The sequence below is a fragment of the Erythranthe guttata genome, chromosome 8, assembly GCF_056151865.1.
Source record: "Erythranthe guttata isolate IM_541 chromosome 8, IM_541, whole genome shotgun sequence".
Classification (NCBI taxonomy): domain Eukaryota; kingdom Viridiplantae; phylum Streptophyta; class Magnoliopsida; order Lamiales; family Phrymaceae; genus Erythranthe; species Erythranthe guttata.
The window spans coordinates 1,960,634-1,987,987 of NC_142540.1; the positions used below are offsets into that span (position 1 = coordinate 1,960,634).

At 36.6% G+C, this 27,354-nt stretch overlaps 6 protein-coding genes across 9 annotated transcripts; all 6 read left to right on the plus strand.

Moving 5' to 3' along the window:
* The first annotated feature begins 678 nt into the window (after nucleotides 1-678).
* Nucleotides 679-4,145, plus strand: LOC105972035 (glycosyl hydrolase family 81 protein). Its single transcript, XM_012996972.2, has 2 exons — nucleotides 679-876; nucleotides 1,675-4,145. The coding sequence occupies exon 2, from the start codon at nucleotides 1,772-1,774 to the stop codon at nucleotides 3,956-3,958; it is 2,187 nt and encodes a 728-aa protein (XP_012852426.2). The 5' UTR covers nucleotides 679-876; nucleotides 1,675-1,771; the 3' UTR covers nucleotides 3,959-4,145.
* Nucleotides 4,146-4,729: 584 nt separating this feature from the next.
* LOC105974753 (proline-rich receptor-like protein kinase PERK8) lies at nucleotides 4,730-8,308 on the plus strand. 2 transcript variants are annotated; one of them, XM_088821564.1, is made up of 9 exons: nucleotides 4,730-4,995; nucleotides 5,083-6,291; nucleotides 6,361-6,774; nucleotides 6,864-6,947; nucleotides 7,049-7,119; nucleotides 7,237-7,316; nucleotides 7,395-7,542; nucleotides 7,647-7,808; nucleotides 7,905-8,308. In XM_088821564.1, the coding sequence occupies exons 2-9, from the start codon at nucleotides 5,202-5,204 to the stop codon at nucleotides 8,085-8,087; spliced, it is 2,232 nt and encodes a 743-aa protein (XP_088677690.1). In that variant the 5' UTR covers nucleotides 4,730-4,995; nucleotides 5,083-5,201; the 3' UTR covers nucleotides 8,088-8,308. The 2 variants fall into 2 exon arrangements, with proteins under 2 accessions (XP_088677690.1, XP_012855356.2); XM_012999902.2 differs by having other exon boundaries at nucleotides 4,791-4,989.
* Nucleotides 8,309-8,769: 461 nt separating this feature from the next.
* LOC105972045 (uncharacterized) lies at nucleotides 8,770-12,862 on the plus strand. The gene is made up of 9 exons (XM_012996981.2): nucleotides 8,770-9,172; nucleotides 9,912-10,035; nucleotides 10,148-10,251; nucleotides 11,209-11,334; nucleotides 11,413-11,533; nucleotides 11,626-11,710; nucleotides 12,187-12,300; nucleotides 12,406-12,445; nucleotides 12,545-12,862. The coding sequence occupies exons 1-9, from the start codon at nucleotides 8,993-8,995 to the stop codon at nucleotides 12,695-12,697; spliced, it is 1,047 nt and encodes a 348-aa protein (XP_012852435.1). The 5' UTR covers nucleotides 8,770-8,992; the 3' UTR covers nucleotides 12,698-12,862.
* Nucleotides 12,863-13,928: 1,066 nt separating this feature from the next.
* On the plus strand, nucleotides 13,929-17,979 carry LOC105972056 (putative isoprenylcysteine alpha-carbonyl methylesterase ICMEL2). 2 transcript variants are annotated; one of them, XM_012996993.2, is made up of 11 exons: nucleotides 13,929-14,450; nucleotides 14,644-14,720; nucleotides 15,126-15,195; nucleotides 15,282-15,362; nucleotides 15,486-15,560; nucleotides 16,527-16,628; nucleotides 16,723-16,860; nucleotides 16,947-17,012; nucleotides 17,098-17,241; nucleotides 17,340-17,430; nucleotides 17,536-17,979. In XM_012996993.2, exons 1-11 carry the CDS (start codon nucleotides 14,188-14,190, stop codon nucleotides 17,695-17,697), a joined length of 1,269 nt encoding a protein of 422 aa, XP_012852447.2. In that variant the 5' UTR covers nucleotides 13,929-14,187; the 3' UTR covers nucleotides 17,698-17,979. The 2 variants fall into 2 exon arrangements, with proteins under 2 accessions (XP_012852447.2, XP_012852452.2); XM_012996998.2 differs by having other exon boundaries at nucleotides 14,004-14,450; nucleotides 14,649-14,720.
* Nucleotides 17,980-18,224: 245 nt separating this feature from the next.
* Nucleotides 18,225-21,561, plus strand: GEX3 (gamete-expressed 3). The gene is made up of 10 exons (XM_088821565.1): nucleotides 18,225-18,392; nucleotides 18,706-18,893; nucleotides 18,984-19,313; nucleotides 19,391-19,637; nucleotides 19,722-20,006; nucleotides 20,091-20,177; nucleotides 20,263-20,295; nucleotides 20,391-20,450; nucleotides 20,551-20,693; nucleotides 20,958-21,561. Exons 1-10 carry the CDS (start codon nucleotides 18,266-18,268, stop codon nucleotides 21,423-21,425), a joined length of 1,968 nt encoding a protein of 655 aa, XP_088677691.1. The 5' UTR covers nucleotides 18,225-18,265; the 3' UTR covers nucleotides 21,426-21,561.
* Nucleotides 21,562-22,379: 818 nt separating this feature from the next.
* On the plus strand, nucleotides 22,380-26,638 carry LOC105972073 (uncharacterized). 2 transcript variants are annotated; one of them, XM_012997008.2, is made up of 9 exons: nucleotides 22,380-22,643; nucleotides 23,484-23,826; nucleotides 23,995-24,076; nucleotides 24,150-24,225; nucleotides 24,344-24,424; nucleotides 24,795-24,925; nucleotides 25,184-25,433; nucleotides 25,585-25,648; nucleotides 25,803-26,638. In XM_012997008.2, exons 2-9 carry the CDS (start codon nucleotides 23,520-23,522, stop codon nucleotides 26,396-26,398), a joined length of 1,587 nt encoding a protein of 528 aa, XP_012852462.2. In that variant the 5' UTR covers nucleotides 22,380-22,643; nucleotides 23,484-23,519; the 3' UTR covers nucleotides 26,399-26,638. The 2 variants fall into 2 exon arrangements, with proteins under 2 accessions (XP_012852462.2, XP_088677692.1); XM_088821566.1 differs by having other exon boundaries at nucleotides 23,510-23,826.
* The last annotated feature ends 716 nt before the right edge of the window (nucleotides 26,639-27,354 follow it).

Sequence of the window (27,354 nt, forward strand, 5' to 3'; positions counted from 1 at the left end):
ACACCTTAATGTCGAAATTTAGTTGTTTCATATTTAAAAAAAAAAAAAAAATCCCGCGCAGACACGGTCGACATGTACATGTCGAATTTTATAGGTAAAAATCGACATTGAGATGTCAATTTTGGAGTAAAATATCGACACCTTAGTGTCGAAATTTAACTATTAGCAAATTAGTCCAAATATACTAAATTTCGACATTAAGGTGTCGAATTTATGAACATATATTCGACACCTTAATGTCGAAATTTAGTTGTTTCATATTTTTTTTATTATTTGTTATTTGGTCTTGCATGAGCAAACAAAAGTCATTTAATTTATGGGTATATTTGTCATTTCATCTTAATAAAATGAAATCTTTTGGAATCTTTCTTTAATTTGGTCTTGCACAAGTGGAATTAGTATTACATATAGCCGCAGCCATATTAATAATCGAATTCCTTGTCAACGGTCGCTAGATCGAGCTGATCACACGTAGTTAATCTATTCCGCCTTTAGTATGTCACGTACTTTGAATGATTATTTTATGCTTAGGAAAACGTTATAAGAGAAATACTACATCCACGTAGTTATTCTTTACTTGTGAAATTTCCTAAAATGCAAAGCAATTTAGATACTTTGCATATTTTGCACTCATAACCAACCCACATAAACAATTTCAACAGGCAAAAGATTCTAACTACTTCACTTATAATCCAGCCTTTTATTTCTTGACAAAACATTTGTCGTGCTGCCAAGTTAAGACATATTTCCTTCTTACCATAGTTATCATAAACAATTGAAATTAGTGCTTCCGGTTTGTGTTAATCTTCCAAGAAAATGCCACGTTTGCATCATAGACTATGGTAGTTTCTGCGAGTGAGTACTCCACAAATCATTGTAAGTTTCATCATTTTATTTTGTCATTGCAATGTTTTCTTTTTGTTGGGATGTGATATTGAAGAATTATGTACGAGTAGGGTTGTCAATCGGATCATATTAGTCGAGTTTGGGTTGACTCAAGCTCACATACCATTTCATTTTTATAGGCTCAAGTTTATATACTATCGGGCCTTATTGCTATAGGTTCAAGATTGGATCGTGTATTTTTTCGGGCTTTAGGTTTATATCGGGCTTATATCGAATAATTAAATACTTTTACGATTTTACGGTCAAACTAAAAAAAACATTAAAAAAAGACCTTCACAATTGAAGAGCAAAATTTATAATATTTATGACTAGTAAAATAAGATAAAGTCGCATGTCGAATTTAATAAAATGACTCAAACTCAATTATACTCGATTCAAATAAAATTAGGTCGAACAATCGGGCTTCGAATAGGTCCAGCCCCGGTCCTATGTATAAGAAAATAAATTAATAAGCGTTAAAATTAGATGAGCCAAGCAATATATTAAGCGGTTTGTATTTAAGATAAAGAAAATCTGCACAATGATTTATGTTATTTATATACCAGGATTACTCGTCTCTATCTTCAATAAAAGAAAAAAATACTTGTCGGACCAAGGAATGGGGTCACGGGGAACGGATTTCGCCTTTATTGGTGCAATAAAAGAAAAAAATGAAATTAAAGTAAACAACTAATGAGAAAATATTGCTCAAAAAATTAATGAGAAAATAAATATAAAACTCTTGTTTGACTAATCCTTTGAACTCACCTTCCATTACCGTGTTGACAGGTACACGCACTTGACGTAATTACGCTACTCTTTCCCAAAACTTATCCAAATTAACAATCTGCCCCATAAATTCCCACCATTTGTTCATATTAAACCCATGTTGAAGAAAATCAGACGAAGAGTCAAAACCATCTTCACAAAGCCTTTCAAACAGAAGCCACGAAGAAAGCCGCCGCCGCCCACCACCACCTCCCCATCGCCGCCAACCTCCCCCGCCATGTCTCCGCCGCCGCAAACCGCCGACCGCCACCACTCCCGACCATTCCTCTTCCCCCAAACACACTCCACCGTCCTCCCCGATCCGTCCCCATTCTTCTCCCCTAATCTCACCTCCGCCCCTCTCCCCACCAATTCATTCTTCCAGAACTTCGTCCTCAAAAATGGCGATCAGCCGGAGTACATCCACCCGTACCTGATCAAATCGTCTCAATCGTCGCTCACACTCTGCTACCCATCGCAGTTCAAAAGCCCCGCCTTCATTTACCAATCCTTCATCTCCGATCTCACAATTTCAAATTCGAATAACCCTAACCCGAACGCAAACCACGTCGTATCGTCGTTCAGTGACCTAGGTGTAACCCTAGACTTCCCCTCCGGCAATCTCAGATTCTTCCTTGTCAGAGGCAGCCCGTTTCTAACCTGCAGCGTGATTAACTCCGTTTCCCTCTCGATTTCAACCGCTCACGCCGTTATAGAATTAATCCCTAACAGCTCGTGCACAAAGTACACAATCAAGCTCAATAACAACCAGACATGGCTTCTCTACGCCTCGTCGCCGGTAAATTTCACCCACGACACTAAAAATATTACCTCCAGTGTGTTCTCTGGAGTGATCAGAATTGCAGTGTTGCCTAATTCCGACCCCAAATTCGATTCCGTACTCGACCGATTCAGCTCGTGCTACCCTGTGAGAGGCGACGCCGTTTTCACGAAGCCCTTCTCTTTGGAGTACAAATGGGAGAAGAAAGGTTGGGGTGATTTGCTAATGCTGGCACACCCCCTCCATCTTCGCCTTCTTTCCGATTCCGATTCCGATTCGATTACCATATTAGAGGATTTCAAATACAACAGCATCGATGGGGATCTTGTGGGCGTTGTTGGAGATTCTTGGGTTTTGAAAACTGATCCTGTATCTGTCACTTGGCATTCGATTAAGGGTGTTCAAGAGGAATCGTATTCCCAAGTAATCGAAGCCCTCATCAAAGACGTTGAGGCACTAAATTCCAGTGCGATATCGACTTCGTCGTCTTACTTTTTCGGGAAATTGATCGCTCGTGCTGCCAGGCTGGCATTGATAGCCGAAGAAGTATGCTATCCTGATGTAATTCCGGCTATTAAGAAGTTCTTGAAGGAGACAATTGAGCCATGGATTAACGGGAATTTTGGTGCTAACGGTTTCCTATACGATTCAAAATGGGGAGGGATTGTGACGAAACAAGGGTCTTTAGATTCGGGAGCTGACTTTGGTTTTGGAGTTTATAACGATCACCATTATCACTTAGGCTATTTTATATACGGAATTTCCGTGCTTGCCAAAATCGATGCTGCGTGGGGGAGAAAGTACAGGCCTCAGGCTTATTCTCTAATGGCGGATTTCATGAACTTGAGCAAATCGAATTACACTCGTTTGAGGTGCTTCGATTTGTGGAAGCTGCATTCGTGGGCAGGTGGGCTAACGGAGTTTGCCGACGGTAGAAATCAAGAAAGCACAAGCGAGGCGGTGAACGCTTATTACTCGGCCGCTTTAATGGGATTGGCTTACGGTGACAGCCACCTTGTTTCTATCGGATCGACTATATCCGGTTTCGAAATTCAGGCTGCACAAACATGGTGGCACGTGAAGGAAGGAGATAAAATGTATCCCGAAGAATTTACAAGGGAGAATAGAGTTGTGGGAGTTTTGTGGGCTAATAAACGGGATAGTGGGCTTTGGTTTGCTCCAAAGGAATGGAAAGAGTGTAGGCTCGGGATTCAATTGCTGCCATTGTTGCCGATTAGTGAAGCTCTGTTTTCGGATGTGGAGTTTGTGAGGCAGCTTGTGGAGTGGACCTTGCCTGCGCTCGGAAGGGAAGGGGTTGGAGAAGGGTGGAAGGGGTTTCTGTACGCGTTGCAAGGTGTTTATGATAAAGAAGGTGCGCTGGTTAATGTCGGGAGATTGAACGGACACGATGACGGGAATTCGCTTACGAATCTTTTGTGGTGGATTTATAGTAGGGATGATCAAGAAGTGGGGTGTGATAGAGGAGGGAAGTTTTGCTGGTATAGTAGACATTATTCTCATTGAACTATATGAATTTTCTTTTAATTATTTATTTATTTATGAATGGTTGAAATAAAGGGAATAAATATAGTAATTGTTGTAGGGATGATCAAGAATTTGTTTTGTTTTGTTTTGTTTTTACAGTGTGTATAATATGTATACTTGTTGGAAGTTTCTTGAATTGGATGTTTGTTTTTTATTTGGTTTTTCATTGTCGGTGTTTTTTAGATCGAATTTGTCTCACATAACTTATATTTGTGTGTATTTTGTACGTATGTATATACATAAGTATTTTGTTAATTGGATTGAATAATGTCATGATGGAATATTGAATTGGCATTTAGCAAAATAAATATTGGCAGATTGTCTCTAAAATATAAAAATACAAGCAAACATAAGAATAATAAAATATTGTAAGAATGAATGGGTAATCACGTAATTAACCGAAAGTAAAATTACTAGATTGCTCACGCGTTCCCTCATTCCCAGGAGATGAGAGTAATCACTAGATTTATTGAGTGTAATACAAAATTCTTAATCCAAACAAATATGGTAATTACGGAATGATTATACCAGTGAAAATAATTTCCTTTTTAGCAAACATTGACCCACAAAAAAAATAAAATAAAAAAGAAAATGAAGAAAATGGCAATGATTGAGTGGCAGAATTGTGAACATGGAGTTCATGATGTTTGCTTTGACTTTGCTTCTTGATAATCCAACGTTCACGTTCTAATTCTGATTTTCACATCCTCATTATTCTTTTTTTTTTTTTTTCTTTTTATTATTAATTTATTTTTTGGTTAAAAACAAATATTAAATTTGGGTGAAGAAAACAGCTAATTCCACAGTGCTCATTCTCATGGTTTAGAGAATTGTTTTCTGACAAAGTATTTGTCAGAAAATATATTACACCAGGTGGCAGCCACGTTTATTTCAACATTCATACCCATGTTTATTGAGGGCTGAGATCAGGCTTTCTTTGTTGCATTCTGAGATTAATGTGATTATATTTCAATTGCACTGACTGCATTTTGGTTTCGGGTTATTTTCTGGTAATTGTAAGTTTTCATGCTAGCTAGCTAGGGTTTTTATTTTGGATGATGATGTTTGCTTAATGATGATGATGGTGTATTGTATTTCTACAGACTGAAACTTGAGTGTGAAGAAACACTGTGCTGCTGCATTTGCATTTCAATGGAGGTTTTCTGATCCTGGATTTTGGTTTTGCATTTTCTCGATTTTTTTATTTTTTTTTCTGGTGAAAATGACGTCGATACTACCACTTCCAAATGATTCCGGCGCTGCCACGTCATTAGCTTCCCACAAAAAGTCACCGCCGCCTTCGGCGGACACGCCACCGTCTCCTTCAGCCCCTCCTCCTGAATCTGAATCTGAATCCTCTCCACCGCCGGATCCTTCCGAGCCTCCTCCATCAACTCCCTCCGCTCCACCTCCTGATCAATCTCCTCCTCCTCCTTCCGCTCCTCCGCCGGACACACCCTCACCACCACCGCCGTCAGAAACATCACCACCACCACCCCGTCGTACACCCCCGTCTCCACCACCCCCATCACCCCCACCCCCATCACCAACTAAGTCACCACCACCACCACCACCATCTTCTCCCACCGCCCCACCTCCCTCACCAACTAAATCCCCTCCACCACCATCAGATAGTCCTCCCCCAAAAGAATCCCCTCCACCACCATCTCAATCGCCGCCTCCCCCCTCTTCAGACCCCTCTCCCCCTCCTCCCCCCGCCAACAGTCCTCCACCCGCCGCCGATCCACCAAAACATTCCCCCCCTCCACCAGAAACCCTACCATCACCACCACCTCCTCCAATTGCCTCCCCACCCATCCCACCACCACCATCACCATCACCACCCCCTCCGCCAATTGCTTCCCCACCATTACCACCCCCTCCGCCAATTGCTTCCCCACCATTACCACCCCCTCCAATCGCTTCCCCACCAATTCCACCACCTCCAATCGCCTCCCCACCAATTCCACCACCCCCTACCCCCACCCCTTCCACATCCCCATACCCATACCCACCCCCACCCCCAAACAACACATCCACAAACGGAACCCTACCAAACTCCCCACTCCCCTCCGAAAAACCCGTCGCTAAATCCTCCCAATTCGGTCCAAACATAACCGCCGACTCCACACCCCCAAACCCCGACGGCCTCAAAGCCGGCGGCGCCGCCGCCGTAGGCAGCATTGTCGGCTTCTTCGCACTCAGCCTCGTCATTCTCGCCGTCTGGTTCACCCACAAGAAAAAACGAAGAAAATCCGGCTTCACCCTCAACTACACCACCCCCTCTCCTTTCGCTTCCTCCCAAAATTCAGGTAAAAAAAATTCCCCTCAATTTTATATTACACTTCATTGAAATTTTAATCATTGTTTTTATTCTCCAGATTCGTCGTTCTTGAGGAGATCGCAGTTTTCGTCGCAACTAGCTGGAAGCCCTTCGTCGAACAACAACAACTACATGTACTCACAAGACATGGGCCTAGGCCAATCGAGATCATGGTTCACGTATCAAGAACTGTCTTTAGCTACCGAGGATTTTTCGGAAAAGAATATTCTCGGCGAAGGTGGATTCGGATGCGTTTATAAAGGAATCTTGAAAGAGGGGAGAATCGTTGCCGTTAAGCAGCTGAAGGTAGGTGGCGGACAAGGCGAACGCGAGTTTAGAGCGGAAGTCGAGATAATTAGTCGAATACATCATAGGCATTTGGTCTCCCTGGTTGGTTATTGTATCGCCGAAAGTCAAAGGCTGCTGGTTTACGATTATGCCCCCAATAATACCCTGCATCACCATCTTCACAGTAAGGCTCGGATTTCGACTTTCAATTTTTTTCTTATTTTGAATGTTTTGGAAGTGAGAATCGAGTTTTAATTTTGCTCGTTTGGGCAGGTGAAGGGAATGTGATGGATTGGGCTAGTCGAGTTAAAGTTGCAGCGGGTGCAGCTCGTGGGCTAGCGTATCTTCACGAAGATTGTAAGCTTGTATTAAACTCCGTTTTCGAAAATCTTTCTCCATAAGCATAATTTTGCCTGTGTTGAAGAATCTATTTAAAATTGTGGCTTGTGCTTTATCAGGTCAACCCCGTATTATTCATCGAGACATTAAGTCAACGAACATTCTCTTGGATAACAACTTCGAAGCGCTGGTATGCTCGCGCAGTAAAATTTGCTATTTTTTTTTTAAATTTAAAGAAGCTTAATTTCTCTATCGTCTCGTAAAATCAATTTATGCCATTCCTTTTTTTGCCACCTCGTGCGAACAGGTTGCTGATTTTGGACTTGCGAAGCTAGTGGAATTGGATTTACACACGCATGTTTCGACCCGTGTGATGGGCACTTTCGGGTAAGGTTTTGCCACTTTGTCGACCCGTATTTACATGCAGTATAGATACAATACCGAAATTTTCATTCATCTTTGCAGGTACTTGTCTCCAGAGTATGCATCAACAGGCAAACTAACCGAAAAATCGGACGTTTTTTCGTTCGGTGTTGTGCTTTTGGAACTCATTACGGGCCGTAAGCCCGTCGACTCATCTCGACCACTAGGAGACGAAAGCCTTGTTGAATGGGTAAAAAAAAAAGAAAAATCCGGTCATCCTAATTTATTTTTTAAAAAATAAAAACACAATTTCAAGAAACAGTTCAAAATTCGTTTCTGCTATTTCTTCTATAGGCGCGGCCTTTGCTCACTCAAGCACTCGAGAGAGAGCAGTTTGGAGAAATCGTCGACCACAGATTGAAGGACAATTTCGTCCCGAGCGAAATGTTCCGGATGATCGAAGCAGCTGCTGCTTGCGTTCGTCATCATGCGACTAAAAGGCCGAAGATGAGTCAGGTAATTATTTCTAAAAATTGCTCCGGAAATTCATGCAATTTTCGCCTTCATATCAATATTTAATTCGTGTTTATTTATTGTTTTAAATTTGTGGAGGTGGTGAGAGCGTTGGATTCGATGGATGAGCTGGCGGATTTGAACAACGGGGTGAAACCGGGGCAGAGTGGTGTTTTTAGCTCGAGCGAACATTCTGCACAGATAAGAATGTTCCAGAGAATGGCATTTGGAAGCCAAGATTACAGTACAGATACTTTTAACTCTCAGAGCAGCAACTGGTGAAGCTGAGGAAGAAAACATTATATTATATATCATATTATGTTAGGCGGTTTTAATTACCATAATTGGTAACTCTAATTTGTATCCTTTTTTTCATATATATATTCTCAATTCTTGGATGTAAATTTTGGTGTTACAACTAACTAATGGTTTATTGATTGATAGTACATCCTGATTCTTTGTGTTGTAAATTTTTGTGTTAATGATGGTTTTGTTTTGTATAAGTATAATATATATTTATTAAATTAGTAGAATTATGTCATATATTTATGAATTTAGTACATTACCGTCATTCCCTTGAGAAAAAGGTCATATTACGAAAAAAATCAAAAATCATCAACTTTAAATAATTACAGCAACCCTCAACTATGAATATTCTCTTGTTTGTACCATTTTTATCTCATTCGAGCTTAACGTATTGTAACAAGATAATTATTTTGGCTTGTAAATATCATATTGTGGTGCACATCAAAAACTGCATTTTTACAAACTAGAGAACATTCTACGGAATCTAGAAGATTATGTTGAATTTAACACTATAAGGGTGAATATGTAAGAAAATTCATAACTTGAGAGGTGGTTGTAATTACCCAAACAAAATGGATATTTGCGTAATTTGATCTTACATGAGGGATGATCTGTGATCATAATTTACCATGAATTTATAGAAGTTAATCTAGAATTAGGGTTTTAGAATACGCGATTTTGCAGTTAATGGAAACGCGACTCTTGCTTTATAAGGGAAAGTAAAGTCAACCGAACTCCGAAGGAAAACATGGAGTAGTTGTATTATAAGAAAGTATTCTGCCTCGAATTTCAGATATTTTTTCATTAATAGAAGCTGTAGAACTGCGTAAGGGAAGGGTTTACACACTCAGTATTCAGCCTTTTCTTCTTCCTTAAAAATCATGGGTGGCGGAGAAGCAGACGATCCGCAGAACTTGAGGCGGATTGCGGCGGAAGCCTACGACTACGATCACGACGCGCGGTGGGCGGATTACTGGTCGAATGTCCTCATCCCGCCACACATGTCCTCCCGCAACGACGTCGTTAATCACTTCAAGCACAAGTTCTACCAGCGTTACATCGTACGATTTCGTCCTTTCTTCATTTTATTGCGGCTCAATTTTATTTTTTGTTTGAGAAAAATTGCTGCTCAAATTGAATGTGAAATATTATATCTGGTATCTTAGTTACTGATGTGAATTCAGCCGGTTATGATTTTACGGAGTGGGTATCGCGTTTTTGTTTTTAATTTCCAGCTGAATCGTTGAAGGTTTCGTCCAAGACTAACAAGAGTGTGTTGGACTGCATCCACAAATCTATTTTATTGCGTTTCTTTCAGTTTTCTTCTCGAATATAAGAATTTAATGTGTGAACAGTTGAACTAGTAGTTTCCTGCTTGAGTGTGAACACAAGTTTATCTTCTCTTTTTTGAGATCTTGATTTTTACCAATTTACCCATGCGTAGATGTCTGAGTATATATGGTACATGAGTTCCAGTTCTGGCCCTTTTCAGGGCTAATTAGATTCCCTTTGAGGTTTTGAATCTCATATTTTCTTCAATGTTTCGATTGGTGTTGTAGAAAAGTGGCATGTATATGTTTTTAATGTAATTCTTTAACTGTTGGTAGAATCTGGAATCATAGTTCTGACATGTGTTGGTCTTGTGTAGAGATACAAATAGATTTAAATAATTATCATCTTATCTGTGAATGTTATATAGCTTTATGTGGTTATTAGAATGTGGGATTAGGGTCAGTTTTAGAATTTTAGTGCATTGGTTTATCTTTATCTCTAGCTAATTTATTCTGTTCTACTACTCAGGATCCTGAACTAACTGTGGAGCCAATGGTTACTAACAGCTCATCTCAGCCAGCAAAACCATCTGTGCCGCCCCCACAATCTTCATCGTCTACTTCGACTACTAATACACGCCAGCGGAGCTCAGGTCTCACATTAGATTTCATTATATTTATGTATAGTATGTCATTTCTAAAATATGTATACTTTTGCTCTCGTTAGTATCCTTTGACTTGAATTGCTGAGATTGCATCTTGTAGGGTCCTCAAGTAGAACAACATCAGGGGCATCAGCAAATCCACCTCCGAGTTCTATGTCGATGCGATGGGATCAACGAACCATTCAATTTTCCGTTAATGCTTGGGTATGTTATATTCATTAGATGCTAAATTTAAGAAGTGCCTTAAAGCAGATGTGAGACAAAGATGTTTTATGGACATTATTTAAGTCAGGAATATCAAAACTTCGGTGCATCTGGAACATTGAGTATGTCATATTTGTCTAAACTCAAAGGTCGATGCATGACTATAATGTTCAAAAAGTGGAATATTTCAAAATGCCCTTTTGTAGTAGTTTCACAGACTTTTTTATATTTATAATGGTTCCACTTTGTCTTCCTACAATCTTCATCCCTGGTTTGTAGTGTCATAACAATTAACTTCCATCTGTCCTTTTTAATGATTACTAAGGTTCTTGAATTGGTAGAATCTTTGATTTGTGTGGAAGTTTGGGTGTCAGTTCTTGTTGATTTCCACCTTATTCTTTTAGCAGTGAGTAGTGCGAGGTTTGGATAGTTCATTCTCTCCAACTTACAAAAGTTTGTTTGCAATTTACTTATGGATATTAACTTTGTCATCAATTACCCAATTAGCTTCTTATGTTGACTGATTTTGCCATAATTTTTTAACCTTTGGCATCTTCATATTTGAAGTATAATTGGTGTCAGATTGTATGTTTACGGGAATATATTTTATATTAAACTATTTTTGGAGCAAGGTTTATGTAAAACCTAATTCTAAGAATAAAATGTCAAATCCTTACCATTGTCAACAAATTCCATACATTATTGTCTGTGTAATATCAAGCAGCTGCAAGACTTAGTGAGGGACATATAGATTGTTATTATGGTCGTCATATCTATATAAGTTGATCGGCATATATCTAAGCTCTGCTGCAGCTGGCGTAAATGTGCACTGTACATGCCATTTTCTTTTATTTTTTTTTGTTATTTTTTACATTTTTGTAGGCCACCTGTGATTCATTGATTTATCTATCCGTCTGGGTTGCAAAAATCATTTTCATTTTATCATTTTCTTTGCAGATCCTCGTTGTGGCAGTTCTCGCAATCTTTCCACTTGTGCCAAAAAATCTCTCAAATCGGGCATACCGCCTTTCCTTGTTGGGGACTGTTTGTTCTTCTCTGTATTCCTTGTATTCATCATATGGGGTAATGTTCTAGTTAGGTCCATTATATGTTCCATTGCACAATTTACCTTCGGTTTGCTGATATATAATGTTTTCACAGAAACCTAGAGCATGGAACGTGCAAGCTTTGCAAGTGTGGTTTCAGTCTGTGGTAGTCACGAAAGACTTTATCTACTCAATATACTGCCTTTCTTTTATCACTTCTAATCTGTGCCTCAAATGTCAGTACTCCTCGTGTATTTGATTTCAATGTTTCTCGTTTTTGTTCCTCTCTATCCAAAAGTGCTTAAGTTCCCAATTGGATTCTTTGCAGTTGCATTAATTCCTATACTGTGCCGTTCCCTTGAGCATGTTGCGAAGTTCCTGAGGCGTAACTTTAGCAGATCCACATTGTACAGGTGAGAAAGCTTGCATTTGACACTGCAGATTCTTAAGAAATTTTTGATTACTTTGATTGTTTGGTGGAATTGTCTGAAATGAACAATGAGATGTGTCTGGCTATGAATTCTATAAACTTAGTTAGGTTGTAAACCAACGAATATATATGTAATACTAATTAAACTTGCGTTTGTAAATTTCACCTATGCAACTCACAAACGTATCAACTTTGAAATACTACTGAAAATATACACAGTGCTTCAAACTAAGCTCCCATCGACATGCTAATCAACGATTCATGTCACATTGGGGTTTGAAAAATGAAAGCGTGCGGAAGAAGTCTAGCTGAAAATTATATTGAGCCGGCATAGCATTCATTTTGATTTTGTTGTTTTAGCTATTATATTCTCTTCCCGAATACATACATACATACATACATATACATACATGTTACTTATTCCATGAGTTAATGACCTTTCTGGTGCGGTTTCTACAGGAAGTACTTGGAACAGGGTTGTATCTGGGTAGAGTCAAACACAACTACTCTTAACATTGTGTCATCACAAGCTGAGATTGGAATCGGGTTCCTTCTTGTTATCTCTCTATTATCGTCAGTATCTCTGCTCACTTCCCTTGTTAATACTTTTTTCTTTGTCTTCATAAATGTAAAATTTATGATTTACTATCCCTTCTTACTAATTAAATAAACATGCAGGCCGCAGCGCAATATCGTACAAGCATTTATGTACTGGCAGGTGTGTCCGTTTTTCACTCGGAACTCGAATTTCAAAATTCCCATTTATATATTTGTTTCTGTAGCTATATATATTGATTTGATTTTGTTTTTATGTTAGCTTTTGAAGCTAATGTACAATGCTCCTACTACTGGGAGTTACCATCAAAGCGCATGGGCGAAAATCGGGCGGACTGTGAATCCGTTAATCCAAAGCTATGCTCCATTTTTGAACACTCCAATTTCCGCCGTACAGAAATGGTGGTTCAGGTGAAGAGGTTAATAACGCCAACAAATTCTGTTAATTTCCTTAAACCAACTAAAAAACTTGTTATTATGAGCAAGACATTTTACTAATCTGGTATCAAGAAAACCATTAGGAGTTATTGTGGTTCTGACATTGGTTTTTTTTTTTGGGAATGCTGAATTTTAGTAGAACTGAATATTGATTGAGACAGGTAAGTGACAGACCACCGATTTGTCATTTTTTTCCTGACCACTTTAAATAATAATAAAAAATAAAAATAAAAGGCAGAGTTGTGTACAGTAGTGTTAAGTGGGAATCAATCAGATTCTCCCAATTAAATAACAGGTTGGTTTTTATGCCACTTGTCAGTTGTTGATTGCGATTGCCATTGCCATTGCACCGTGGTCCGTCTTGTATCCAAACAGTTGTCAATTTCTCGAAATTTCCACATTTTCGAGTCTTACTTTTAAGTGCGTGTGCAAAATCTTTTGGAAATAGCTATCTTTTAGAAATACTTGTGAAGTTGTTTTAGGTGGTGTTTGCAAATGCTTTTTGAAAGTGATTATGCGGTTTTTTTTGCTCATAATTTGTTTTTAGGTGTTTGCAAAATCAACTTTTGCTTTTGCTTCTCTTAAAATAATTTGTTTTAAGCTATTTTTTTAAAAGCAGCTTTAACCTTGCTTTTTCAATTTAGTTCATTTTCTGAAATATTTGCTAACACCTCCAATTTTTAAAAATAAGCACTTAAATAACTTAAATCACAATCATTGACTTCTACTTTTAAATAATCATTTGCAAACACCACCTTAGTTCATAATCTGTTTTTATGGGTTTATAAAATTAATTTTCCTTTTTTTGCTTCTCTTTACATAAGTGCTTTTAAGCTGTTTCTTTTATAAGTTACCCTAGATCTACCATTTGTATTTAAGTTCAATTTCCATAAATAAGCACTGAATACTCTCTTAAATAACAATCGCTAACTTCTACTTTTAAATTAGCCTTTGCAAATAACACCTTAATTTCGACTAAAGTTAATTGATTTACTCCTAAGTTAATTAATTTGAGTTGGTGGACTTGTTAGTTCGCACCTAGGTATCAATTGAGGACGCAGTGAAACTAATAAAATGTGAAGGTGTTTTTGTACCAATAAAATTAATTCAAAAGATATTAATATAATCCCTAATTAACCTTTAAATAATGTCAAGGATTTTTCTCAAACCGCCCAATTTAAAATAGCATAATTTGAATTGAATAAATCAACCGTGGCGTGATGAAACTATAAAGAATTATCAGTCACACCAACAGAACGTGAAATAATATCACAGACAGATCGTTTCGCGCAAACCGATACACAAAACGACAGTTATCAGCACGACTTCCGACTTATACCAATTTTTTGCTAATCCCCATAAAAACCTCCACCGTTTTTTCATTCTACATACACACCACGATTCTCCAAACCCTCGATTCTCGTTTTTTTTTCTAATTCCCAAGCGCGGCTCCCTTCTCCGGCGCCGATGGAGACGTCGTCGTCCTTGCCGGCGATTTTCCCTTCCACGGATGAAATTACGGAAGAGGCGGAAACCGTTAGTCTCGTTAGAGTTTCGAGTTTACCTAGTGGTTTTTCGAGCCAGCAGAGGAGGCGGAGAGTTGGCAACAATACGGCGTCGTCGTTGGGGGCTCTACCGCGTCGTCAGCAGTTCAGCCGTGAGATCGGCCATGCCGCGGCGGAGACTTATTTGCTCACTCGCCTCAGCTTCAAGCTGCTTACCTATCTCGGGTACTATTCTTATTTTTTCTCTGTTTTAGATTTCGCTGCGGCATTTGAACAAACATGTGGTGGTGGTGATAAGAAGTACGAGCATAAGTAAAATCACTGCTGTGTAATTTTGGTCTTATTAAAGTAGTCGTTTGATGATTTAGCTGAAGTTTGATAAGGATTTTACGTTTGCCTAATCATTTCCTTTCTTCAGGGTAGGCTACCGGTGGATAACAAGACTGCTAGCCCTTGCTCTTTATGCCATGCTGCTTATGCCTGGATTTCTCCAAGGTAAAGTTTCAAATAGTTTTCATGATTCTTTTGATATGGTAAATCGAAGGACATATTGCAGGCATATTCATAGTACCTGTATTATGTATATCGAGAAGCTAGAGCATATTTTCTCCTGTCGGAATGACCGAGTTTTAGAATGGGATTAGTTCACAATATCGATTCCATTAAGATGTAACAGTTGTATGTCCGTGCAATCTCTCTTTAACGAATAACAATCCTAGTTGTTAGTGAGATGGACATGGCTCGAGTGAATATTTTCGATTTGTTGTTTTCTTCTTTAGGGTGGAATATTTTGAGCAAAATATTCTTGATTTTTTTTTCTTTCGTTTTGGTATCCATAAATGAAATCTTAGCTCGTTTGTACTTTTACGAATAAGATTTATTGAATTTGCTCTGTGGCAGTTGCATATGATTATTTCTTTTCGAGCCAAGTCCGTCGAAGTGTTGTTTACGGAGATCAACCAAGAAATAGGTATATTTTGGTCTTTGAATGTTGTCCTACATTTCTGTACTGTATTGTAATATCACGGTCATGATAAATGCAAAAGTCTTGTGCAGGCTGGATTTATATTTACCTACAAACACTGATGAATTGAAGCCAGTGGTGATATTCGTAACTGGTGGAGCATGGATTATTGGGTAAGTCGGATAAAGTATGTACTCGTATGTTTGATACGATCATATGATGTCTTTATATGCTATTCAGTGATTAGTGAATGTTTAAGTATTTTATGTAGTAAGTTATGTCATAGTTTCGTACAGGTACAAGGCGTGGGGTTCTCTCTTAGGATTACATTTGGCAGAAAGAGATATTATTGTGGCATGCATTGATTACAGGTACTCGAATCTCTTTGAAATGAAATATTGGACCTAAATACTGATTTTATTTATTGATCAAACTTGTACTACTTGTTGTTTGGTAGACGGAACATAAATTATTGGGATTTTGGACTTTGGATTTAGGATTTAGAATTTAGGATTTAGGATTTAGGATTTGGTGCTAAATACTAGATTAGCTTTTTGTGTATTCCCCAACTCTTCAGTCACTGCTTAATAGGCAAATAATGTCATTACTCATTATAGGTGCTTAATAGGCAAATAATATGCATAATTTTATTATTATTATTATTATTATTATTATTATTATTATTATTATTATTATTATTATTATTATTATTATTATTATTATTATTATTATTATTATTATTATTATTATTATTATTATTATTATTATTATTATTATTATTATTATTATTATTATTATTATTATTATTATTATTATTATTATTATTATTATTATTATTATTATTATTATTATTATTATTATTATTATTATTATTATTATTATTATTATTATTATTATTATTATTATTATTATTATTATTATTATTATTATTATTATTATTATTATTATTATTATTATTATTATTATTATTATTATTATTATTATTATTATTATTATTATTATTATTATTATTATTATTATTATTATTATTATTATTATTATTATTATTATTATTATTATTATTATTATTATTATTATTATTATTATTATTATTATTATTATTATTATTATTATTATTATTATTATTATTATTATTATTATTATTATTATTATTATTATTATTATTATTATTATTATTATTATTATTATTATTATTATTATTATTATTATTATTATTATTATTATTATTATTATTATTATTATTATTATTATTATTATTATTATTATTATTATTATTATTATTATTATTATTATTGTTGTTGACCTGATCGTATAGTTCTTCTTTAACCTGGGTGCAGGAATTTTCCACAGGGGACAATCAGTGACATGGTTAACGATGTTTCCCAAGGAATTGCATTTATTTGCAACAATATTATTGAATTTGGAGGAGATCCTAATAAGTGAGTTGCATTTTTTTTCCCTCCCATTTCATTTTTTCGTAATTACTGAATCAATTTGTGAATCATCGTAGTTCTAATATTTCGAATTTCGCAGGATTTATCTCATGGGTCAATCTGCCGGAGCACATGTTTCTGCATGTGCTCTTCTACAGCAAGCAGTAAAAGAATCCAGAGGCGAGAGCATTTCTTGGAGCATGTCTCAGATAAATGCCTATTTCGGTTTGTCCGGAGGGTAAGTTAAAATCAGATTTCTATTTCCCTTTTTTTTTTTTTTTTTTTGTGTGTGTGTGTGACAGTTCCTAATAATCATATTTACAGGTACAATTTACTAAAACTAGTCGATCATTTCCATGGTCGAGGATTGTATCGCTCCATCTTTTTAAGGTATTGAGTCTCTCCATTTTTCGACCTCCAACAATTGTTTTATTTATCCGATTCTTATTTATATATGCATAATTTGTGATCTCAGTATCATGGAAGGGGAAAAAGGAATGGAACAATTTTCTCCCGAAATTATTGTACAAAATCCCGGCATAAGTAGTGCAGTTTCTCTGCTGCCACGTATTATTCTGTTTCATGGTACCTCAGATTATTCCATACCATCTCACGCAAGGTTCGTTTACCTACATATAAAGATAAATTACTAATAGATTGCTTTCTTTCACAAATGGTTTATTTTAATCTGTTTTAAATTTTATGGTGTATATACAGTAAAATATTTGTGAATACACTCCGAAAAGTGGGGGCTCAAGCTGATCTCATCTTGTACGATGGCAAAACTCATACCGATTTATTCCTCCAAGTAAGCTTCAAATTTTCTTCTCGATTTTTTCCTCATAGTATTATCGATTTATGTTGCCATCAATAACTCTGCGATTGCTTATTCTTGTGTCTGAAATAAATGCAGGATCCTCTAAGAGGTGGTAAAGATGAACTTTTCGACTATTTGATTGGCTTTATACACGCTAATGACAAAGAAGCTCTTGCTAAGGATGCTATGGCTCCTCCGAGAAGACGTTTTGTACCAGAAATACTGCTCAAATTAGCCGGCAAAGTCAGCCCCTTCTAGAAATCGAAGCTTCGAAATCGGGTCCCACTACTTCTTCATATATTCAGAGCTTGTAATGATATAACTGATTTTGGTTTTGTTGCTATGTTATTTTTTTCTGTTGTTTGTGTTTTATTTATTGTTTACTCCAATTGTTTCTTAGTTCCATGCTGCTTCTGCTACTTTCGTTGATTCAGTTTTTGTATAATTGGCTGAAATCTTAAAATTAGTATTTTTTATATTAAGTGAAACAATATTTCATTAATTTATTTTTATAAATCAAAATGTCATTGGAAGTTGCAACCCTTGGTCTTTTATTTTTTTTGAACTTTATTTAATAAATTCACGTGTAAATTTCATCCAATTTCCATTGTTCTCCAAAATTATTAAACCACTGACCCCCAGGCCCCCATCTCAATAAATAAATAAATAAATAAATAGAAAAGACAGTCAAACGCATTTGTTATCCCGCCAAGAATGAAGCAGTTAATTAACCGCTTCTTGGATGTAATATTTTCGTGGGGCACTGATTCTGACAGAGAGAGAGAGAAAAAAAAGAAAAAAAAAACTTCTCTTTCCTCTGTACAAAATGGCTTTCCTTGCTCAAATTCATTCGACTGTAATAATCTTGTTCCTCATTCTACCATTAACATCTGTTGCGTTTTATAACTCCAAATATTTACACAATTTTTCACCATTTCCACACTCATTTTCAGGTTCTCTCTCTCTCTCTCTCTCTCTCTCTCTCTCTCTCTCTCTCTCTCTCTCTCTCTCTCTCTCTCTCTCTCTCTCTCTCTCTCTCTCTCTCTCTCTCTCTCTCTCTCTCTCTCTCTCTCTCTCTCTCTCTCTCTCTCTCAAATTCGTTGTAGGTTTTAACCTAGTTACCTTAACTCAATATAAATTAATTGCATCCATCTTTCATCTCTTCGCCCCAACTTGTGTTGTTAGGAACTTGTAATGAATTAATACACAGAGTAAAGATTTTTAGGGTTTGTAATAATAAAAATTAAATCTTTTTTTCTATTGCAGCTGACGTGGCCTCCAAGCGAACCTCTTATAGACTTTACAAGAACTTAATCGGAGACGACGGTCGGATTTACATTTGCTCCGGCAAAAACTTCTTTTCCTTTGAAAGCAACGGCTCTATTGCATGGACAGTACATTTAAATTACACATGCAATTCAAATATAGCTCCAATTCACGGAGGATCAAAAAAGGCAAGCCTAAACCTAGTTCGATTTTGTCGACCGTATTTTTTTTATTTTGAAAGGGTAATTTAATTTTTGATAGACCAACTATTCGGGCAGATATATTTGGTCGCAGAAAACAGGGTACTAAAAATTTACCCTCTGAGAACCGGAACTTCCGAAGCTGCTGTCGAATTATTCTTCGGTCCAACGCAATTTACGGAAAAACCAGAGGATATTATCGGAATCTCCGCAAGCATATCCAGTTCATGTGTGCTGATCAACGTTAAAAACCGTGGGCTATTTGCGTATAGATTGCACGGTCAGCTTCTTTGGAGCGCTGGTCCAGTGCTCTATCAACACGGATTTCGACAAGGGTGTAGGAAAAATATCACGGGGTGCTATTTTACTTCTTCGCCGGTGATCGATCATTGTGAAGCTAGTATATTCGTAAGCATCTTTCCGTGTCCTTTGATTATGTTTTTCAAGTGTGCTTTACAATTTTATTTTATTTTTATTTCTTGCAGATGTGTAATACGGTAGGGGAACTGTATTCGTTATCGGTTCGTGGTCCTTACTTTAAGTGGATTCAAGATTTGAGTTCGTTTGGGAATAAATTTATAATTACACCTGGAAACAATGGCCGTCTCTACGTGACTGTACCTGGGACAGGTGTCGTCCTGGCATTGGATGTTTCGACGGGAAATATTTTGTGGCGAGGAGATATTGGGCCTTTGAGTTCTGCAGATTACGAGCCGGTTGTTGATTCAAATGGTAAGAAGAAGATCAAATCTCACTTTTTTTTACTTTGAATAGTGTAATAAAAAGAGCCCTATTTTATATTGTGGCTGGTTGCAGGTTGGATATCGTTCGGCTCGCTGGATGGATTTTTTTATTCGTTTTCGCCCATGGGGGATCTTAAGAGATTCCCCAGATCGGCTAGTTTGAATTCTGTAATCCATGTTAGTCCTGTTCTTGATTGCTCCGGTTATGGAGTTTATATTTCTCAGACAGAAATGGAAGGAAAAGTTTTTCAGACAGCTGCAGAATATGTTCGTGTATCGGCATTGAAACCAAAAAGTGTCGTGTTCACATTGCTTGTTCCGTCTTCTGGTTCGATCTACTTGTCTGAAAGTGATCCGGGTAACTCTCTCTCTCTCTCTCTCTCTCTCTCTCTCTCTCTCTTTCTCTCTCTCTCGTTCGTTAACGACTGTAAAAAAAAAACAGGTAAAATCTTGTACAAGCTGTCACAGAGTGATCTGCAACATTTTGTGATAGATGAAAGAACTCTACTGGCATTTTTCGTCGTTTCAAGTAAGTTGTTCTAACAAATAAAATGGCACTAATCAACAATGTAATCAAACGGCACTCATCGAATTTAATTTCATCCACCGTGCAGGAAAACCGAGCGCGTTACCTTGTCGTACCACACGTAAACATGCTCTTCTAACATATCTACATGATCAATTAATTAAAATTCATTACATATATAAGTGCACCTTATTACAGCACAAGTGCTTATTACAGGTCAAAAGCTTGCATCTAGCTGCTCACAAGTCAACCCCAAGACCCTAAGTATCTACTCAGGTGAATTAAAAAAAAAAAAAAAAACTGCACTAATTTCTTGCATTTGTTCATTTTATATTAAAAAAAAAGTTAATTTCTTTTTTTTACGTGTTTTGTGCAGGTAATGAGAGGACAATAGTATTGTTTCTCTTAATCGAATCGGCAATTCTTGTGCTCGTAGCAGCACTAGTACAACGTTGTTGCGTCTTCTGGAAGAAGAAGAAGCTTCAATCTCAGAACCTTGGGAAGTTTCTAGAAAAAAGAGTAAGCATAAAATCCCTTTTACAAATATAAGTGTCCGTTTCAGATTTACATGGATTTTAGGAACGAATATATAATGTGACCAAAATACCCTTCTCGGTAATTTCCATTAATTCTATATGAACTAACTAAGAGTAATGAAGCAAAATCGAGAAAATGACAATTAATGCATCATCCTAATTCTAATGTGACAGATAATATGTAACTATATTAATTTGACCAATTCCAAATAATGTTTTTATTTTCTTCGTGTTTAATTTCTTGCAGAGATCTTTGCGATCACAGAAGAAAGCCTACGACAGAATGATTTACGAGATAGAAGAAAAGGCGGCTTCAGACGAAGCGGTGGCAAACGAAGTATTGGAAAGACTAAGTGATTTGGTTAAGGAACGAGAAGACATCAAACGAAAGCTCTCAACTAGTTATAGCTTGGGAAGGGACGACTACGGCGAAAAGGCGCGTAGTTCCAAATCCGCCCTTCCTTTGTACGACGAAAAGACGAGAAGCTACTCGATTAAGGGCTCGAAAAACGAGAGCGTTACGGTATTTCACACGGTGAGCGACAGTTCTTCGAATACTAGTAGTGCTTCTGAAGATGATGAATATGAAGAAGAATCTGATGGTGAAAAGTCAAAGGGAAAAGCTCATGTTGAAAATAGTAGTGATGATGAAGACGGGATTAGAGAGAGTGGGAGTAGGAGTTTAAGGAGAAGAACTGTTTCTTTTACAAATTAATTAGGACAATTAATTTTGGTTTTGGCTGTAATAATTTAATTAGTGTATATTTTCAAGGTTTTCTAAACCTATTTTGTCAATTGTAAAAGGGTTTTAATTTAAATCTATGGAGTTTATATATGAACATATGATAAAATGTAGTACTCTTTCTCTCTTTAGTTTATAGTATGGCAATTAGGGTTCTATTGCAATTTGGTGTTGCTACAATATGGCATATGTGTTTACCTTAATTGTTATGGTTATGGCGAATCAATTTTTCGGAGCAGCTATTGTCGATCCAAATTCCCCTCATACTAATTTTTTGGAGATTCGTGACACGATTAAAGTGTACGGTGTTTCCGATAATGCCATTCGATTCAAGTTATTCCCATTTTTCTGTTAGAGACAAAGTGAAGAGCTGGCTTTTGACTCTCAATCATCAATGACTTGCTTGATGCGAAGAATTATCCCTTATCACCAAAGACAACGCAATTACGAAGGGATGTCGGCAACTTCAGACAAATGAACAAAGAATCGTTGCACGAGGCCTGTGAAAGGTTTAAAGACTTGCTACGATAATTCCCACAACAAAGATTCAACCTGTGAAATCAGATGAAGTTGTTCTACAATGGACTAGACTAACTCGCTCGATCATTAGTTGATATTGCTTCAGGTGGATCGTTGCAGAATAAGACTTCTGCAGTTGCCCGATACATTATCGAGCGATTTAGAAAGATTGGGACTCTAAATTTGAAACTCTGAATGAAAATTGAAATCGGATTGACGGAGTTTAGAATCTTTCCCTTAATTGTGAAATGTTTGGAAAAAAAAAGGAGCAAATGAGAATACAGTTAAATCTTAAATTAATACAGTCGGGACTGCAAAATTCTATTAATTTAACCAAATATTAAAATTTCTTTGTTTTAATCACAAATTCAACTACCATATATATTGCTTGTCTTAATCCAATGCCCCAAACTGAAATTAAAGAATTACATAAATAGAGAAAGGCAGCTGTGACGTTTTGAATCTCAAAAATATCTCCGCCATCTCTCCATCTCTCTCTCTCTGTCGCTCGCACGCGCGCACGCATTATACACAGCTTCACTGATTTATCGCCTTAAATTTCCAAATCTTGGCGCGTCGGCTGAGCCCGATTGCTTTTCGAATTTTTTTTGGCTGCTCAAGTCTATCAGATTCTCAGTTCTCTAGCTGATTCTAGTCGTTCCTGGATTTTAGGTAAATTGAAAACCCTAATTCTGTGTTGACCCTAAGTCTGTGTGCTTCAAATTCAAAAGTTCGAGCTGATAGAAACCCTGATTTTGATTTGACTTTAATTTCTTTGAAGTTTTTATGTTTCCGAGATGGATGTGGTGTTTTGTTGGAATTCTGAATTCGATATGTTGCTGAATTTTTCTGTACTAAATTGGATACAAGAACTTTGAATTTGGGACCTTAGGGCTGGAGATTTTATAGTATTGGGTGGGTCATTTAGCTGTTTCTTCGATGTCATTTTGCAGTTCTTTGACGGCTACAGACAATTTTTTTTTTTTTTTTTTAATTATTATTATTATTTAATTTATTTATAAATGAATTGATATTCTGTTATTGACATTCAATGTGCATTTTAGTAGGCGAAATAGAAACCTGTGTTGGATATGAACTCATTCTAATTTGCGTTGGTAGGTGTCATCTGATGAGTGTAGGTCGTTGTTGTAGCGTTCTTATTCTTTAATGTTCCGGTTTTTATATCATTTTTGGAAGAAACTGTGGCATTATGCATCCGATTAATTTCCCCTTTTAAAATTTAATCTGCTAAATGGAAAGAAGTATTACAAATTAACGCAGCATGGAATTGGACGAACTCGTTGTTTTAGCTTATCTAGTTCAACTCCTGCTCATTAAGATGTTTTTCAAATAAGTTATGTGCTGGATTAAATATCTGACATGTTTTACGTTCCTACAGTATTGTTCGATTGTCTGGTTCTGGAGATCTATGTATAAAAGTTTGTTGCTCATTTCCAAGTTGCATTGTGGAATAGATTTATTTGACTCACCTGTTAAACACATTCCATGCAGTGTAATTTTACTCTTACTCGGAACAGACTCCGTGCAATGGAGACAGATGATTTAATCAAACTCCCTGCTTCTAGTAATTCTGAACATGGAAGTGAGGCTGATGATCCACGTGAATCCGGTTCTGAAGCCATTAAATCGGGTTCTCTATCTGTAAACTCTAAGGTGGTGGACGAATTCGATGGTTCTGAAATGACAGATTCAGTTTTGGTAGAGGAAAAAATGACACCTCTCAGCTCTATACATGCTGAAAATGGCGCTCTATCTATTCGAAATGAAACCAGTATCAGCAGTCTTAAGAAAGAAGAATCAATTTTAAGTAAAAGGGCGATGGACGACTCTAGTTGTATCCTCTTTTGAAGCTTTATGTATAAATAATTAGAGTTCAGTCTAGGTACAACTAGATTTCGAAAATTCTTGTCATGATAGTTGTCTTAAACTCTTAACTCCGATTTCCCCCATTCATCTAATTACCACTTTACTGGTTTATACTTTCCCTAACTTGATCTTCTAGCTTTACCTGGTGCTAAGAGACAACGATTAACTCTTGATGAACAACAACCTTCAGTGCATGTAATCTATAGCTCTTTGCCGAGGTATGGTACTTTTATCTACACATTTTTGGTTTGAATAGTTACTAATACGTATAATATTCCATGTCATTCTCAGAGAAAGTAAGCAAAAGCTGGAAGGGCTATTACAGCAGTGGTCTCGATGGCATTCACAGAGGTGCTCATCATCTGACGTAAGCCCGCTTCTTTTTGTATATATAAATATTGTTTAACAAAAATTTTCCACATCCGGACTGTATGTTTGTAATCACCTTCAATGATATAGCTGGTGTCTTCTCTTATCCCTCTCAGGATTCAAATGTAGTGCTGGAATCTGGAGAGAAGACCTATTTCCCAGCTCTTCGTGTTGGCTTGGATAATTCTTCTGAAGTTGTATGATTCTCTTATTCTTGCACTTTTGTAGTTAGTGGTGTGAATATCATTATTTGCTTATTTGGTAGATTTCTTATGTCAGTGAACCAAATGGACACAAGCGCGTTCTAGCATTAATGTTGTGACATGGGCCAGTCCTATAACTTCTACTTTCTGATTCTTTTTGTTTCCTTTGATCTGAGTCCGTATTGCTTTATATCTCCTTTGGCTAACGAAATACTTGAACAAAGAGAACCCCTGTTATATTTTTACATCACTCTACATTTCTTTTAATAAATGGAGTATCCATGAAAACCTTTGCATTCTACATTGATTACAATAAATTGTTTATTTCAACTTACATTTGTTGTAATTGATGATTGGTATGTAGACCTTTTGGGTGGATGACCAAGCGAAGATACAGTCAACTAAGGAGTTTATACCATTGGATGGCACTTCCGTTCCTCTGTATGATCGTGGATATTCTTTAGCTTTGACTTCAGCTACTGCAACTTTGGATGGGTATGTTTATTTTAATTTCGTTGTTAGTTGGTTGTTATTTATCAAATAAAGTTGTCTGCAAAATTGTTTTCATGTTAAAGATTTGTAGATCATAACCAGAACTTATTTTACCCCTTAACCAGTCATTTTAGATTTCTGAATTATATGAAGAAAAATAAACAACACCGTAGAATCGTCAATCTTAACATGCAAACCTGTTGTTTTCTTCTATATAATCCTCATTTGATAGAGTTTGATATATCATTTATGTTGTTGCAGAGGAGTGGAAAAGTTGGATACGTCCCGTTGTTTCAACTGTAGTTCGTACAGCCATGCAATGAAAGACTGCCCCAAACCACGTAACAATATTGCTGTTAATAATGCTCGGAAGGAGCACAATTCCAACCGATCCAAACATCCAAATTCTCGTAACTCAACTCGATACTATCAGAGTTCCCGGGGTGGAAAATATGATGGCTTAAAACCAGGTGTTCTTGATGCTGAAACACGACAACTTTTAGGACTTGGGGTGAGACGATGAACATGTGTTGTTATTTATTATTACATTAAAATCTTATATGGGAGCTAGAGCCTTCAGAAGATAGGTTTTTAATTTAACATCAGGTTATAGAATCTGCCGAGTGTCTTCTGCATTTAATCATTTTGAGTTTTGTTTTTAGGAGCTTGACCCACCTCCATGGCTTAACAGAATGCGAGAAATAGGATATCCTCCTGGTTATTTAGGTATATAGTTTTTTTTCGGACTCCACTTTTATGACAAGTATATTTGTACGCGTTGCCACAAACGGGGAATCATTGAAAATCTGGATACTTGCCCTGGTGTTTTACTTTACTATATATTTTTGTTCTAACGAGGTTTTCTTTATAATTTCTTTAGATCCAGACCTGGAGGATCAGCCTTCGGGTATTACAATATTTGGCGACGAAGAGTCAACGGTCAAGGCGGAAAACGAAGAAGGGGAAATTCTTGATGGTAGCTTCACCGAGCCAACTAGGAAAATGACTGTCGAATTTCCTGGTATAAATGCACCGATTCCAGAAAACGCAGACAAATGGCTTTGGGCAGCACCATCAAGTGCAAACTCGTCTAGATATCGTTCGTCACAAAGCAGATATAACCACCAATCATCTGAAAATCTCGGCCGAGGGCGTTATAGTAATAACACCGAGCAAAGGTGGTCTAGGGACTTGGAAGAAGAAGCGCCGCCACCTCCTCCTATCAGCAGATGGCAATACAGTAATTCATTGGAAGATGAAGGGCCGCCTGGGTGTGAACCTGGAACTAGCCCTTCTCTTTCGAACCATATCCGTAGATATGGTGAACATGATTCTAGTTACTATTCGCGCAGCCCGCGGGTTGACCCGTCAATACCGTGGAGCCCCACATATGCAAGATCGTTATCGGACAGAAGTAGAAGAAGCCCGTCTAGATATGGTCAGTATGGTAATTTGCCGTATTCGTCTCCCAGGTAGAATAGGTAAAGAATATAATATTAGCATCTGGTGAGATAGAATATCAGATTTTTGTTTTTGTTGATGACTTTGTAGCACCAAGATTTTAGACAGGTTATTTGCTTAAAAGCTATTCCTGCAATTATTGGGCCTTGGCTTTGTTAATTTGAAATGAGTGATGTTTATTTGTAGGTTCTATTTTGTTATGCAGAGGATGTCTGAATTTGATTGTTCATAAATCATAATTACTTCTTTAGAAAATTATTATTATTTTCTTTATTATTATTATTATTATTATTATTATTATTATTATTATTATTATTATTATTATTATTATTATTATTATTATTATTTTAATGACGAAAAAGACACTGGACATTTTTTTGCAATTGTCCAGTAGTTGACTTAGTTGACCATTTCATCCATGGATGGATATCTAGTATACATGGAGTTTTAATTCAAATACTTGGGGGTTAAAGTCGGATGAAACGGATCAAACTTAGCATTTTTGGAAATTTTTCAAAAAAATTTGAAGGTATAAAATTGATTCCAATTTTCAATTTTTAGAATCTAAAAATTCATCCTGATTCTAAAATGCCTGGAAATTTTGGAATTTACAAAAAAAATTGAGAGATTTTTTTTGACTTGGGGCTGAAACTATTACTCTTTGCACAATAAATAACAAACGTAAAAGAAATTAGGATTTTTTTAGGTGATAGAAAACATAGGAAAATCTTTGACATGGCCCATAATGTATAAATATAATTAAATCCTTAGTTTATTTTAATAATGTAAAATACGTAATAATATATAATATTTATATGCGTATTTTTTCAGAAAACAATTGGAGTTTTTCGAAATTAAATCTGATCCGAAATTGAAAATTCCAATTGTTAAAAATATAATTCCAAAATCGGAAATCGGATTCAAAAAGTTGCTCTAAAATAGGAACTTTTCGAATCGAAACCGATTAAAAT

Bases quoted from the DNA above. Each gene is read 5' to 3' on its own strand.
- LOC105972035 (XM_012996972.2), top strand. From the start codon at position 1,772: ATGTTGAAGAAAATCAGACGAAGAGTCAAAACCATCTTCACAAAGCCT.
- LOC105974753 (XM_088821564.1), top strand. From the start codon at position 5,202: ATGACGTCGATACTACCACTTCCAAATGATTCCGGCGCTGCCACGTCA. The intron at 6,948-7,048 runs GTAAGCTTGTAT...GTGCTTTATCAG, and splicing joins AGCGTATCTTCACGAAGATT to GTCAACCCCGTATTATTCAT. The intron at 7,543-7,646 runs GTAAAAAAAAAA...TTTCTTCTATAG, and splicing joins ACGAAAGCCTTGTTGAATGG to GCGCGGCCTTTGCTCACTCA.
- LOC105972045 (XM_012996981.2), top strand. From the start codon at position 8,993: ATGGGTGGCGGAGAAGCAGACGATCCGCAGAACTTGAGGCGGATTGCG. The intron at 11,335-11,412 runs GTAATGTTCTAG...ATGTTTTCACAG, and splicing joins CCTTGTATTCATCATATGGG to AAACCTAGAGCATGGAACGT. The intron at 12,301-12,405 runs GTCAGTATCTCT...ATAAACATGCAG, and splicing joins CTTGTTATCTCTCTATTATC to GCCGCAGCGCAATATCGTAC.
- LOC105972056 (XM_012996993.2), top strand. From the start codon at position 14,188: ATGGAGACGTCGTCGTCCTTGCCGGCGATTTTCCCTTCCACGGATGAA. The intron at 14,451-14,643 runs GTACTATTCTTA...TCCTTTCTTCAG, and splicing joins AAGCTGCTTACCTATCTCGG to GGTAGGCTACCGGTGGATAA. The intron at 15,561-16,526 runs GTACTCGAATCT...ACCTGGGTGCAG, and splicing joins GTGGCATGCATTGATTACAG to GAATTTTCCACAGGGGACAA.
- GEX3 (XM_088821565.1), top strand. From the start codon at position 18,266: ATGGCTTTCCTTGCTCAAATTCATTCGACTGTAATAATCTTGTTCCTC. The intron at 18,894-18,983 runs GCAAGCCTAAAC...CTATTCGGGCAG, and splicing joins TTCACGGAGGATCAAAAAAG to ATATATTTGGTCGCAGAAAA. The intron at 20,451-20,550 runs GTGAATTAAAAA...TGTTTTGTGCAG, and splicing joins GACCCTAAGTATCTACTCAG to GTAATGAGAGGACAATAGTA.
- LOC105972073 (XM_012997008.2), top strand. From the start codon at position 23,520: ATGGAGACAGATGATTTAATCAAACTCCCTGCTTCTAGTAATTCTGAA. The intron at 24,077-24,149 runs GTATGGTACTTT...TGTCATTCTCAG, and splicing joins ATCTATAGCTCTTTGCCGAG to AGAAAGTAAGCAAAAGCTGG. The intron at 24,226-24,343 runs GTAAGCCCGCTT...TATCCCTCTCAG, and splicing joins AGAGGTGCTCATCATCTGAC to GATTCAAATGTAGTGCTGGA.